At 40.5% G+C, this 12,300-nt stretch overlaps 3 protein-coding genes across 4 annotated transcripts; 2 read left to right on the plus strand and 1 right to left on the minus strand.

Moving 5' to 3' along the window:
• Positions 1-106: 106 nt before the first annotated feature.
• On the minus strand, positions 107-3,662 carry arl6ip5a (ADP-ribosylation factor-like 6 interacting protein 5a). Its single transcript, XM_067503578.1, has 3 exons — positions 3,431-3,662; positions 1,438-1,655; positions 107-376 (listed from the first exon to the last, which is right to left on the minus strand). The coding sequence occupies exons 1-3, from the start codon at positions 3,607-3,609 to the stop codon at positions 201-203; spliced, it is 573 nt and encodes a 190-aa protein (XP_067359679.1). The 5' UTR covers positions 3,610-3,662; the 3' UTR covers positions 107-200.
• Positions 3,663-3,721: 59 nt separating this feature from the next.
• On the plus strand, positions 3,722-8,146 carry trnt1 (tRNA nucleotidyl transferase, CCA-adding, 1). Of its 2 annotated transcripts, XM_067503574.1 has the most exons (8): positions 3,722-3,877; positions 4,072-4,201; positions 4,445-4,638; positions 4,878-5,016; positions 5,193-5,319; positions 5,451-5,644; positions 5,910-6,163; positions 7,325-8,146. In XM_067503574.1, the coding sequence occupies exons 1-8, from the start codon at positions 3,869-3,871 to the stop codon at positions 7,568-7,570; spliced, it is 1,293 nt and encodes a 430-aa protein (XP_067359675.1). In that variant the 5' UTR covers positions 3,722-3,868; the 3' UTR covers positions 7,571-8,146. The 2 variants fall into 2 exon arrangements, with proteins under 2 accessions (XP_067359675.1, XP_067359676.1); XM_067503575.1 differs by lacking the exon at positions 4,072-4,201 and having other exon boundaries at positions 3,743-3,877.
• A 149-nt stretch (positions 8,147-8,295) lies between these two features.
• Positions 8,296-11,805, plus strand: avpr2b.1 (arginine vasopressin receptor 2b, tandem duplicate, 1). Its single transcript, XM_067503577.1, has 2 exons — positions 8,296-9,630; positions 10,043-11,805. The coding sequence occupies exons 1-2, from the start codon at positions 8,766-8,768 to the stop codon at positions 10,249-10,251; spliced, it is 1,074 nt and encodes a 357-aa protein (XP_067359678.1). The 5' UTR covers positions 8,296-8,765; the 3' UTR covers positions 10,252-11,805.
• Positions 11,806-12,300: the final 495 nt, after the last annotated feature.

Raw genomic sequence — 12,300 nt, forward strand, 5'->3', positions numbered from 1 at the left:
TGACAAGTTCTGGGGGAAATGCCAGAAACCCTGAGGTAAAGATAAAGCCCTTCAGATAACAAGCACCTTTTCGCAAGATGTGTAGGTAAAAATGCTGCAAATAACACAAGCTTTAAGGGGTTTAAATGGAGATGCATACATTTGTTACATCTAAGTAAAAAAAGTCGACATCTTTGGCCAAAAAGAAGTATGAAGTCCTATCACTCCTTCTGTTGTCCCTCCAAAAAACTCTGGATCTTTTGAAAGTTCTCTTCTTGCTGACCAAGAGCCTCCAGCAAAAGGCCCATTGGTGACTTCTTCAGTCCAGCGCCTTCTATTTTGTTCTCCAGTTTATTCTTCATGTTGCGAAGACGCAATGAAGCATGTGCAAATATCACTGAAAAGCAGATGGGAAAAGTGACTGTTAATGTTTTAAACCTTTGGCAAAAACAACCCTATAAACTAATGTTAAAGTCCATGTTGACATCTGTCTTAAAGAATCTCAAAAACATGTGTCCCAGATTTTTGACAAAGCTTCACAATGCAAATGCACTGATCAATTTGGTCTTGAAGATATTTATAATGTAATTAAACGTTTTTATACAGCTATTTCTAGTAAACTGTGTCTAGGTATAAGGACATTACAAAACCCCATTTCCAGAAAAGTCTGGACACTATACAAAATGTAAATGAAGAAAATGCCATGATGTGTTATTCACGGTCTTAACGTTTGTTGGACAGGGCAAAGCAAAAAAAAATATATATATTGAATGGTCGTGAGCTTTGGGCCCTCAAGTCTAACTGAATTTAAAACATACATGACTCTCTAGTGGAAATCACTGTGTGCATTCAGGAATAACATTTTAAACTCTACCATGCCAAAAACTTTTTGGAAATCATGGATGCTGCTACAGAGGAAGCATCTGACTTGTTATCAGTGCACAGTCTTTGTGATGGTGTGGGGATGCATTGTTGCACACAGCATGGGTAACCTGCACGTCTGTGAAGGCTCCAGTGATGCTGAACGATATAAACAGGTTTTGAAACAACATATGCTGCAATACAGACGTCTTTTTCAGGGAAGAATGTGCTTAGTTCAGCAACATAATATCTGCAAATATCAAAACAGCATTGCTCATAAGTAAAAGACCATTATGAATTGAAGTAGATAAGAAAGAAGGCCCTGAACTTTTCTACAGCTGAAATCTTAAATCACCTGAGCGACTAAGGTCCGAGTTTTGTGAAACAAAGAAATTATGGAGTGTTTTGACCCTGTCCCAACTTTTTAAAATGTGTTTCTGACATCAAATTGATACAATAAAAACAGGTTTCAAATGATTTGAAAATATTTTTTTTTTAATTTAACTTTTACATAATGTTCCAACTTTTCTGGGAATAGGGTTTGTAACATTTTGTTGCCACATGTGTGACCTCCCAGTATTATTATCGTAAACTTACAAATCAGAGGTAAAGTGATTGCCGACATAAATACCATGACGCTCCCCATCATAGAGATTAAGATGTAGCTGGCGACCATGACGGCGATCACGAATGCTGTGGGATTCTGCCTCTTAAATTTGTTTATGACAGCTCTGTTCTCTCCGGCCCACACTGAACCTAGGAAGACGGCAGACACCACAGCCATGGCTGTGAACATCCCCACAGGGTTCATGAGCCTGCAGGGCAGCAACAAAGAGGGGGTCACCTTAGAACTTCTGTAATACAACTGGAACACAGGGAGGTGCTTGTGTCTGGTCACTAGCTCCATCAAGTGGTTAAATGCGGGTTAAAGGTTTTTATTGGGGGGGGGGGGGGGGGGGGGATTCGAGTCTCTGATTCGAGCATTCAAGGACAGAGAGTTACATTGTTGTACTGAGTACAGAGAGGTTACATCAAAACACAGAGGTTAACCCACATCACACCACTTATACTGCATCACTGGCCAGATTCCCTCGATTGTAAAGCTTCAAGGAAAAACCAGCTTGGAACCACTGCCTCCTCCGTTTGTTTTCCCCCGTTAATTAATTTTGATTTGCGGTTTTAAATACAAATGGTAACATAAATTTTATAACCAATATAACCGCTTTACATAAACACATAATATGCAAACACACCTTGTGTTCTTACCTTTATTATCCCAAAGTTCTCTATAATTCTTTACTGTGGAAAAAAATTACGTGACACCGCCCCCTAGTGGACAAACCTGTCTCATTGCCAAATGTGTTTAAGTTGTACAAATGTTGCCTCTTCATAGATTGTCTCCCCTTACATGCCATGTCTATAGGGCCTTTACATGTGACTTTATGTTGATTATAGGGTGAAAGGTTTTGTTTTTCTGTTTTGGTGGGCTGTCTGCAACATGCTTTAATTGTTAAAGGAAACCCAGACTAATTAAAAGTTAACACTTGCTGCAGTAGAACATTTGCTGCAAAATCACCAGAATGAAAAAAAGTGCTATAATAAACATGTTACCTCACAACATGCATCCTACCTTGTTCAGCACAGCAGTGCAAATGCTTTTAAGACACTATTTCAAAACTTCTAAAAATAGCATCAACCACATTTTATGAAAAAGTGAAGTAAATGTGTCAGGGTTCAGTCTAGTTTGTATAACTTCCTGACAAACATCTGGCTGATTGAGAAGATATCAAATACTGAACTGTATCACTAATCTGACAATAGGAGCAGCTGAATAAACTTCTGTTCACGCACACTGGTACTATATGAAGCCCAACAGCTGACTAGACAAATGGATTATGAGGCCTTTAAGACCATAGCAACAATATGTCATCACACAGCTCAGCACACAGACCATGACAGGGCATCCCTATTTTTAACTAAAGCCAGTGTGTTTCATAAAGCAGGGGATTTCTTGTTCCCTGAACTGATGTCTAATACAAGGCAGATTCCAACAGACTAATCCCTCAGGCCGCCTGCAGCAGACTGGGATTGTGTTTCTACTTCAGGCCTATGGAAACTTGATTTTGGTTTAAGTCCTGAATGAATCAGACACCAACATTGTGTGCAGATGCCAGTGTTGCATCTTCTGTTCTGCGTGTGTTTCAAACAGCAGACACGACTACAACATGGGTCCCATGAGGTGATCATATTTACATGAAATAGAAAACTTAAAGTTTCTTTATTTACATAAGAGACACGCAGGTAGCAGTTGTTGATTTTAGTTGGCCTGTTAAGAAACAACAGCTTTAAGACACACACATCACATGATGCGGTACGATTAATCCTCCTGAGACTCATTTCACTTCTACAGGTTAACAGTCCATATCCTGTCTGCACCCTCTTTTTTATTTCTAAATCATTTTACAGTAGGTCACACGGGCATACAAATATAAATGCACCACAAAAAATATAACATACAGCTGCAAATTCCCAAAAAACAACATATGTAACGTTTTGATATAATATTGATGCAATATGTTGCAGTACTTACCCCACAATAAGGAAAACAACGACGGCCAAGGCCAGATAATTTGTTTGATAATAAAGCAGGTTGCTGACAACTCGTTTGTTCCATTTTGCTAAATCTTGCACATCAGGTCTGGCGAATCTTTCCGAACCGGGTAAGAAGTCGTCCAACGACCTGAGCGGTACCAGCTCGACTTTAGCCATTTGCCTCCGACTGACAGGAGTCACGTCCTGTCACAACCTGCTGAAGCTCCCGGTGGAAATCTCGCGAGACATTGTAGCGTGTGCTCCTAAACCCCGCCTTGTAAACTTGACGAACCCTCACGCTTATTGGATAGCAGCTGCACGTTGTCGAAACACTTCCTGCAACCCTTCATGGCTTGTGTCAGAACGACATTATGAAGCGATAACTACTTCGTATGTTTCTAAACCCTACTTTTAAGTCGTAGGTCCGCTTTCTCTGATGTTTTTGGTACGTATAAGTTGTCAATCTCGGTGTTTCTCATGTGCTGGTTATGCGTAAAAGTACGTGGCGTGAGAAGTGCACGCGGACCGCAAATGCTCGCAAATATCAATACCATGTAGCTAACGTTAGCTAGCACAAAAAAGCTGACAAACAAACAAACAGAGGTAGGTCACATGATGACGTTTTTGTTGTTTGCACAGATGTGGAGCAGAATATTGAGTCCCCGTGTGATTGTTAAAACATCTTTCAAGTGGAGGAATCTTTACACTATGCAGCTGAAGACCAGCGAGTTTCAATCTCTGTTTACTGACGGGCTCCATGAACTAGCAGGTGAGATGCAGCTGCGGTCCACTTGTAACTCCGCTCTTGCACTTGTGCCCGCGCACATATGACGTGACAGGATTTCTTCAGCTTTCAACAAAATTATTAGACATCAAAATATGTCTGTTGTTGAATATGTAAAGTGCCTATAATTCAGAAAAACAATGAGCCACCTAGTGAGAATTCTTGTGCCACACTGTCTCAGAAAAGCTATCTAACTCCTCTAATTTAGATTTTTCTGTGTTTTTCTAGGGCTCTTTGAAAAACACCAGTGTGAGTTGCGGATAGCTGGAGGTGCTGTACGGGATCTGCTGTCTGGGAAGCGGCCTGCAGATGTGGACTTTGCCACCACAGCCACTCCAGTGGAGATGAAGCGTATGTTCCAAACTGCTGGCATCAGGATGATCAATAATAAGGGAGAGAAGCATGGTACCATTACAGCAAGGGTATGACACTTATTTCGCATGCTTTCCACTTACATACGCTGTCTTAATTGTGTACAAATTGTGAAATAACTGTTTTTTATTGTGTATCCTCTAAAATCGGGAATTGCTTGTGGGAGTAGATAAAGGGACCTTTATTTAAAAATATTTTAATATTACCAGTATTATAGTTGCAGCAACATGAAGATAATATTTGTCTGGCCTCTATTCATCCGTGTTCGGTTATTGGTTATTGCTCATAGCTACACAATGAGAACTTTGAGGTGACCACCTTACGAGTGGATGTTCAGACGGATGGACGACATGCTGAGGTGGAATTCACCACTGACTGGCAGAAGGATGCAGAGAGGAGAGATCTCACCATTAACTCCATGTTTTTAGGTATGTGTGGCTTTCTACTCCACTAGATGTAATAATGACATTTTTGACAATTAAAATTGACATCATGATTTCTGTTTAGGTTGTGTTGAAGAGACGCGCTTTTGGCATAAAGTGTCACTCAATCCTTGAGTTAAAATCTTGTACCAAGTTTTGTTAATACAGTTTTCTCGTCAAAGGTCTTGATGGCACGTTATATGACTATTTCAATGGGTATGAAGACCTACAGAATCGTAAAGTTCGGTTTGTTGGCAGTGCTGAGCAAAGGATCCAGGAGGATTACCTGAGAATACTGCGATATTTTAGGTGTGTTGCCTCATTGCATTTTAACTTTGATCCAAACTATAAACTGGAAAAAAAAACAAGATCGATCAAAACAGAAAGAGGGTGGGTCCATTTTCTCATGTGTTGAATTCAACCCACCTATTTCACTACAGGTTCTATGGAAGGGTGGCTTTGGAGCCGGACAACCATGACCCTGACACATTGGCTGCCATCAGGGAAAATGGTCGTGGGCTAGCAGCAATTTCAGGAGAGCGGATTTGGGTAGAATTAAAGAAGATAGTGGTGGCAAGTCATGCTTCTCATCTGTTAGAGCTGATGTATGCCATGGAACTGGCCCAATACATAGGTGAGAGAGGCAGGCAAGCATGGTCATGAAAATACATGAAATACTACTATTAAAGACCAATAAATAATCGTTGGTCTTTAATATTAGTATGTCATGGATTTCTTCACTTTAACTTTTGATTATCACTTACAGCAAAATGTTTAATGTGAAAGAATATACTTAAATGGCAAACGGCTTTAATTCATAAATTATGTATGTTTCTGAATCGGGACCTGGGTACCGAGGTTAAAGTTTTGTTTTATTTCCTGCTCCTGTCCCTCTTCAGGATTACCTCCAGATGGCGATGTTGAGGAGATGAAGAGAGTCTGGCAGAACGCCAAAGCCCACTCTCCCAAACCCATGACCATCCTGGCTGCTCTTTTCCACAGCTCAGAGGAGGTGGACAAGATGGACCTCCGGCTTAAGGTGTCTAGGGAGGAGAAGACTCTGGCTCTGTTTCTGGTCAAATACAGACGGGAGCTCCGCAAGAGCGAAGACGGGCCGGACAGCCTCAAACCCTTTACCGACTTCATCATTGATGTTAGTTTCTCTCACATTCAGTCATCGTATAGAAACCGACAATCAGGTGTCAATTGTTCATGTGCTTTTAGCGAAACGGGCAGAAGCTACTGAGAGTGGGAACACACCAGCACAATGTAGTTAATGATTTTGGACATTAGTATTCAGAGGGATTCTTCAACACTGTGCAGTTTATGTCCAAGTAGCCAGTGATTGCCTGCAATAGCTTGATTAGCTTATTGTGAAGCTGAGTTAACAGACACCTGTAACACTGTGAGAAATGTACCTTGACATCACCTTGGGCTTTGGGATGATATAATTAGTAGCAGACCAGTTAATTAAAAAGTAACTGGACCAACCTACTTTGAATGCAGATGTTGCACCATTTATCTCACTTCTTTGCCAGCGATCTACCTGCATCCATCTCTCACATATGAATGCAACATGCTCCCATCCACACTAATATGGCTTGAGGTCTGGCAATCAAAATAACATTAGTAATTAGTAACCTGGCCATGGATTCTAAAGGCCATGTAAAATTGATCTGGTTCCAGTTCTTTATAATACTTGGATTCAAGGTCCTATAAATCTGTTAATGAAATATTTTTATGTTATTCACAACAATTACTGCTATCAACAATTACCAGAACATTTGTGCAGTTCTTTCATAAAATAGGTTTGTCTGGTAGAACTTCCATTAATTTAGAATTTTTCTTTGGTGATGGTCAAACTTCAAGGTTTACTTTAGTGCAGTACTTGAACTCTTAACAGAGATATATTTTGAAAAGGACTTTTAAATGATTCATGTAAAGAATTGACATTTGTTTTAATCTAACAAGTTACATTTGAAACACATTAAGACTAAGTTTGGTGTTCAGCATGTGATTGTGTTGGACATATGAATTAGACAACTGGGGATTGAACTGATAAAACCCTGTGGTTAGCGAATGACCAGCTTTAGCTCCTGAACCACAGCAGCTCCAGTTGGAAAATAGAATTTAGGAATATTTATTCAAAATCTGAAAGACCACCGTCTGTGAAATCAAATGTAACCACACCCACACTGCTGTTTTTTTTCTCACTTTAACTTTTGATTATCACTTACAGATTAATTATTTTTAAATGTGAAAGAATATACTTAAATTGCAAATGGCTTTAATTCACACGTACTATATGTTTCAGAATCGGGACCTGGATACCCAGGTTAAAGTGTGCGAGTTGCTTAAGTATCAAGGCGAAGAGAAGCTACTGGCAGAACTCTGCAAATGGTCGATCCCTTGTTTCCCCATCAGCGGCCATGATCTGAGAAGAATGGGAGTAACGTCAGGCAAGGAAATAGGTACCACTTTACAGAAGCTCCGTGACATCTGGAAGAAAAGCCGTTATCAGATGGACAAAGAGGAACTCCTCACTTATGTGAAGCTATGAGCATAAAAACAGGTGTTTTATGTCTCGGATGGAACTATTAGTCTGGACGCTTAGCACAGAAGGCAGAGATGCTCAGAGGTATTGATTGAACAGCCGGAATATTATTGAGATGGATGAGTGCATGAACTGAGACATGCATTACCGCTGATGAATGCAATTACATTCTAAATTACCCCAGGGACACTGTTGTTCATCTGCATCTCCATGTAAAGAGATTACACACAATATGCTCTCAGTATCAACACCTGCCACCTTATGAGAAAATGTGTAATAAACAATGGCAGCAGATTTCACCATGTGTTGCTATGTAAATTCCTCAGAGAAACAGCTGATTATGTACTGATGCTCAGCCAACTCCTGGGTTTATCACTTACTCAGAGGTCAGACGGGTGTGATAAAGGAAGATAAAACACTTGAGGAGAAATTGGTGATAAATGGTGACACTACAGATAATAGTTAATTGATACTCTTATACAGTGAAGCAAAGGAGTAGTTTTTTTTTTGTCTTTAATTGCATTTGTGTCTGTTTTCTGTCTTTTTAAGTTTGTACTCTTTAATTAAAGAGACTAACGCTGATTGTTTTAAGTGCATGCCCTGCAAAATCCCATGATACACAAGACACGACCATCTCCATCTTGTTTGTGGTGGACCTGATGGGCACTAGCTGAATGACTGCACAGAACAGCGTGTGAAACATGGAGGTAGGAGTGTGATGATCTGGGGCTGCATGAGTTTGTAGCCAAATAATAAATGAAAACAGAACTCAGTAGGCTTGTTAAGGATGGTATTCCAGTTGGCCTCTTTTTTTTTTTTTTTTAAACAATTGGATTCATTCTTCTTGGGATTTGAGTAATGATACAATTGTAACCTGAGTTGAACAGATCAGTGATTTTGGCACTGAGAAATAAATAGTGTCTGTTCTGGAGTGAGGCTGCTCCTCCCTCCTGCAGAGATGAGCTATAAAGCTCTGTTCTGTCAGTCCACTTTCTGCAAGGACGCTCTACACTTGTTGCTCACTGGAAATCATTCATTCCACTTAACTCCCAGTACGATTTTCTTCCGCCTATAGGAATAGTCTTTGGTGTGTATTAAATTGAACTCCAGACCGCCTGCCATTTTTTTAAATGCATCTACTTAAGCTGCATTCACCTGGGATGTTACTGTAACTGTCCTCTGCTGTTTGTGGGTTAAACGCATGGCTTGGTTCAGTGTAAATATCAGTAACATCACCGTGGACAGTACACTCTCTGGGGATGAGCCGCGAGATGAGCTCTTGGCTCAGGTGGAAATTGCTGTTCTGTCCTTTATTTTTGTCACCGCAGGGATCCTAAACGTCGGACTCTTGTTGGCACTGTGGAAACGGAGGAAGCAGATCTCCAGAATGCGCGTGTTTGTTTTCCATCTTTGCGTGGCAGACCTGGTGGTTACATTCTTCCAAGTTTGTCCCCAGCTGATGTGGGATATTACAGACAGATTCATTGGTCCAGATATATTGTGTCGCACAGTGAAGTACCTGCAGGTGGTCGGGATGTTTGCCTCCACTTATATGATAGTAGTAATGACAGTAGACCGATATCAAGCCATTTGCAATCCCATGGTGACTTTCCAGAGGCGCAGGGCGCGCTGGAACGGTCCGGTGTGCGCCGCCTGGTGCGTTTCTCTTATTGGCAGCCTCCCGCAGGCTTTCATCTTCTCCAGGGTCGAGGTCTCTCCCGGTGTTTACGATTGTTGGGCGCAATTCATTAAGCCGTGGGGGCCCAGAGCCTATGTGACCTGGACATCTCTGGTGATTTTCGTCCTACCCATTGTCACGATAATCGTGTGCCAGGTGCGCATCTGCCGCACTGTGCACATCAACTTCCACATGAAGACGCACCACGCCAGAGACGCGATCAGCAAGTCGCTGTCGTCCAGGGCCAGCAGCGTAGCGGGGGTGTCCAAGGCCAGGGTGAAGACTGTGAAGATGACCGCGGTCATTGTGCTCGCCTACATTATCTGCTGGACACCTTTCTTCACCGTGCAGCTGTGGTCTGTGTGGGACCCTCGGGCGCCCACAGAGAGTAAGATGACATGGATCATACACGAAAAAAAAACATAAAAAAACATACATTGTGACAGAGGAATTGTATTATTATGGATGTGTTAAATTAAGGTACATGATGCAAACATTGGAAGTGCATTTAATTAAGGTAACATCTTCACTTGAAAACTAATTTTATGGGTAATCTGTTATGGTCTCGCATGTATTATAAACCTAACATACAAGGGGTGGGGGGGCTGCCATCTCTAGTTTATTAGAAAAGTACTGAATATTTCATCAAGGGAGTTCTATTGAGCTTTTTGCATAGAGATGAACTAAGATCAAATTATCTTATTCCAAAAGTGGAAACGACTAGAAATCAGAGAATGGTGCTTTCCAGTAAAACAGATTAAATGTAGTGTGACTTCCTTCTCTCATTTTCTCCTTTGCAGCTGCAACCTTCACCATCCTGATGCTGCTGGCGAGCCTGAACAGCTGTGTGAACCCCTGCATCTACCTGCTGTTCAGCAGGACGCTGCCCAAGAGACTGGTGGGCCTGATGTGCATGGGGCAGCCTGATGTGAAGGAGTCCGAGCAGGAGGAGCCCACCACAGCCACCTCCCTGTACATCAGCCTTAAGAGCCTGTCAGAATGCAGATAAAAGCCTGAAATCTCGAGCTTTTCTCACCTCAGGCCGTCCTGTTGAATACGGTGTAATAATATGGCTGCCTCGTGAGCTGAAGTCCCCTAATAAGCATATGGACAAACATTACAGCAGAAATACATGTCCCTGCAGAAACAGTATCAGCGAACACACATTACGGAAATGAGAATATTGCTTTAATGTAGAAAATCTGTTCAGTACCATCATTTTAACGTGTGCAAAACTTTAGTTAATGACCACATACCTGCAAAACCTTACGTTTCCATTATCGTGAGTAGAAAATATTGATGTGGTAACAGACTGAATAAGATCAGCATGTTAACGTGATCACTAGACACAAATGTGCTGACATTTACATTTTGCACAAAACAAAGTTTGCAGTGTCCGGGAGAAACTTGCATGGACGTATTCACAATACTACTGATATGATCATAGTTATAAAATGATTATTTCTGATTATCATGTGAACAGTAACCAACATGAAGTGACACCGTCATATACAGAGTACTGTGTTCTCTAAGTTAATTAATGGGTGACTTCTGCTTTTAGAGAATGATGTCCTGTGTGACGTACCAACATAATCAAAACAGAGCTGACCAATCTAGTTTAATTATCAAGAATAATGTTTCAAATGCAAAAATCATTAATCGTCACAAACATTATCAATAGCTATGATAGTACTGTTAGATACAGCTGGAAATACTGTACTGACTACTTGTCTTGTTTGATGGTGGCATCAAATGAGAATGAGGCTGTTATGTTGCCATGTGAAACACATCTAATTCGGGACCCAGAGTACATTATGGATCAGGTTACTTTGCTCGAAAAGACACATTTTCCGTTTGATTCCCAGCTCTTCCTGTCACATGTCAAAGTGTCTTTGAGTCAAAACTCCCGGTCGTCTGCGTATTGTGTAATTTCAGTGTTTCATTCAATTGTAAATGGGATTTATCGTGTAAATATTTAGTTGAATATGTTCAGTTGTTCTGCTGCAGCCACTAAAATGGAAACTTGACTTTGTGTTTTTGTATGTCCCATACGCAGGGTAATCCGTTGATAATACCCCTGTGTTGCTGTAGCTCAACCATTGTACATGGCTTCATTTAATATCATTTTTTATCTATACATTTTAGAAAAGTGGCTGCAGGAATATTTCAGTATTTGGATTTTGGAAAAGTTGACTGACGAATTTCAGTTCACTTAATAGTACATAGATTTAATCAAATGTATGAAATTAATAATTGTGTACTCCCCACATTTTTCTTTTCTTTCTTTATTAAATTTAATTTGATTGATTTTTGATTTTTTTTCCCCCACGTAAATGTTGATTTTGATACGCACCCTAAGATACTCCCTGGTGTTATAGCATGACCACATGTTTTAGACCTTTTCTTTTAACTCCTAAAGAGTGAGGATCTTTCAGGAGTTCCCAAATAAATCCGTTTGTCTTTTCATGTGACCTGCTTTATTGTCTGTTTCATTCTTTAGCACAATGGTGCTGATGAGGGAGGAGACAAGAGCAGCTTTTTCTTGACTCTGGTCAAAAAATAGCTTTTAACCACCACTGCCTTGTTTTATTCCAGCAGCACCGCCATTTTGAGAAAAATCCCTTTTGGATATAAAGTTTACGGACAAAGACCGACAGATTTTGACTGCTTTTATCTTGTTTTCCTGCAGCTTTCCTTTTTTTCTGCCAGATATCACATGGAGCTATCAGTGATAGACAGGTGGCAGAAAGATGTTTTTCAAAGATAACTACTGTTTTTTTTTTTGTCTGATTTTTTTTTAATGATTTTACCAAAGTGTTTTGATAATAAAAGTCTGCAAATTGAAGTGTAAACATCGTGTAACGACTTGTATACTGTAGACACAGTCAGAAGGGAAGGAAGTATCATTAATAGATTGGCCCTCAACAAGCAGAAATCCCATTAATTGACAAGATGATCTAGAATGATCCAAAAATATTGAGATACTGGTTAGGTTAATGAACACTATATGCATTCAAATGGAATCATCTTTTCCTCTTTCCGAGACTGTTGTGTTTGG

The sequence above is a fragment of the Channa argus genome, chromosome 5 (genome assembly GCF_033026475.1).
Source record: "Channa argus isolate prfri chromosome 5, Channa argus male v1.0, whole genome shotgun sequence".
In the NCBI taxonomy this organism is placed as follows: Eukaryota; Metazoa; Chordata; class Actinopteri; order Anabantiformes; family Channidae; genus Channa; species Channa argus.

Coding starts and splice junctions, on each gene's coding strand:
- avpr2b.1 (XM_067503577.1), top strand. CDS start 8,766: ATGGCTTGGTTCAGTGTAAATATCAGTAACATCACCGTGGACAGTACA. Junction 9,631..10,042: donor CCCTCGGGCGCCCACAGAGA/GTAAGATGACAT, acceptor TCTCCTTTGCAG/CTGCAACCTTCACCATCCTG.
- arl6ip5a (XM_067503578.1), bottom strand. CDS start 3,609: ATGGCTAAAGTCGAGCTGGTACCGCTCAGGTCGTTGGACGACTTCTTA. Junction 1,656..3,430: donor GTTGTTTTCCTTATTGTGGG/GTAAGTACTGCA, acceptor GCTGCCCTGCAG/GCTCATGAACCCTGTGGGGA. Junction 377..1,437: donor AATCACTTTACCTCTGATTT/GTAAGTTTACGA, acceptor TCTGCTTTTCAG/TGATATTTGCACATGCTTCA.
- trnt1 (XM_067503574.1), top strand. Junction 4,202..4,444: donor CGGGCTCCATGAACTAGCAG/GTGAGATGCAGC, acceptor GTGTTTTTCTAG/GGCTCTTTGAAAAACACCAG. Junction 6,164..7,324: donor TTACCGACTTCATCATTGAT/GTTAGTTTCTCT, acceptor TATATGTTTCAG/AATCGGGACCTGGATACCCA.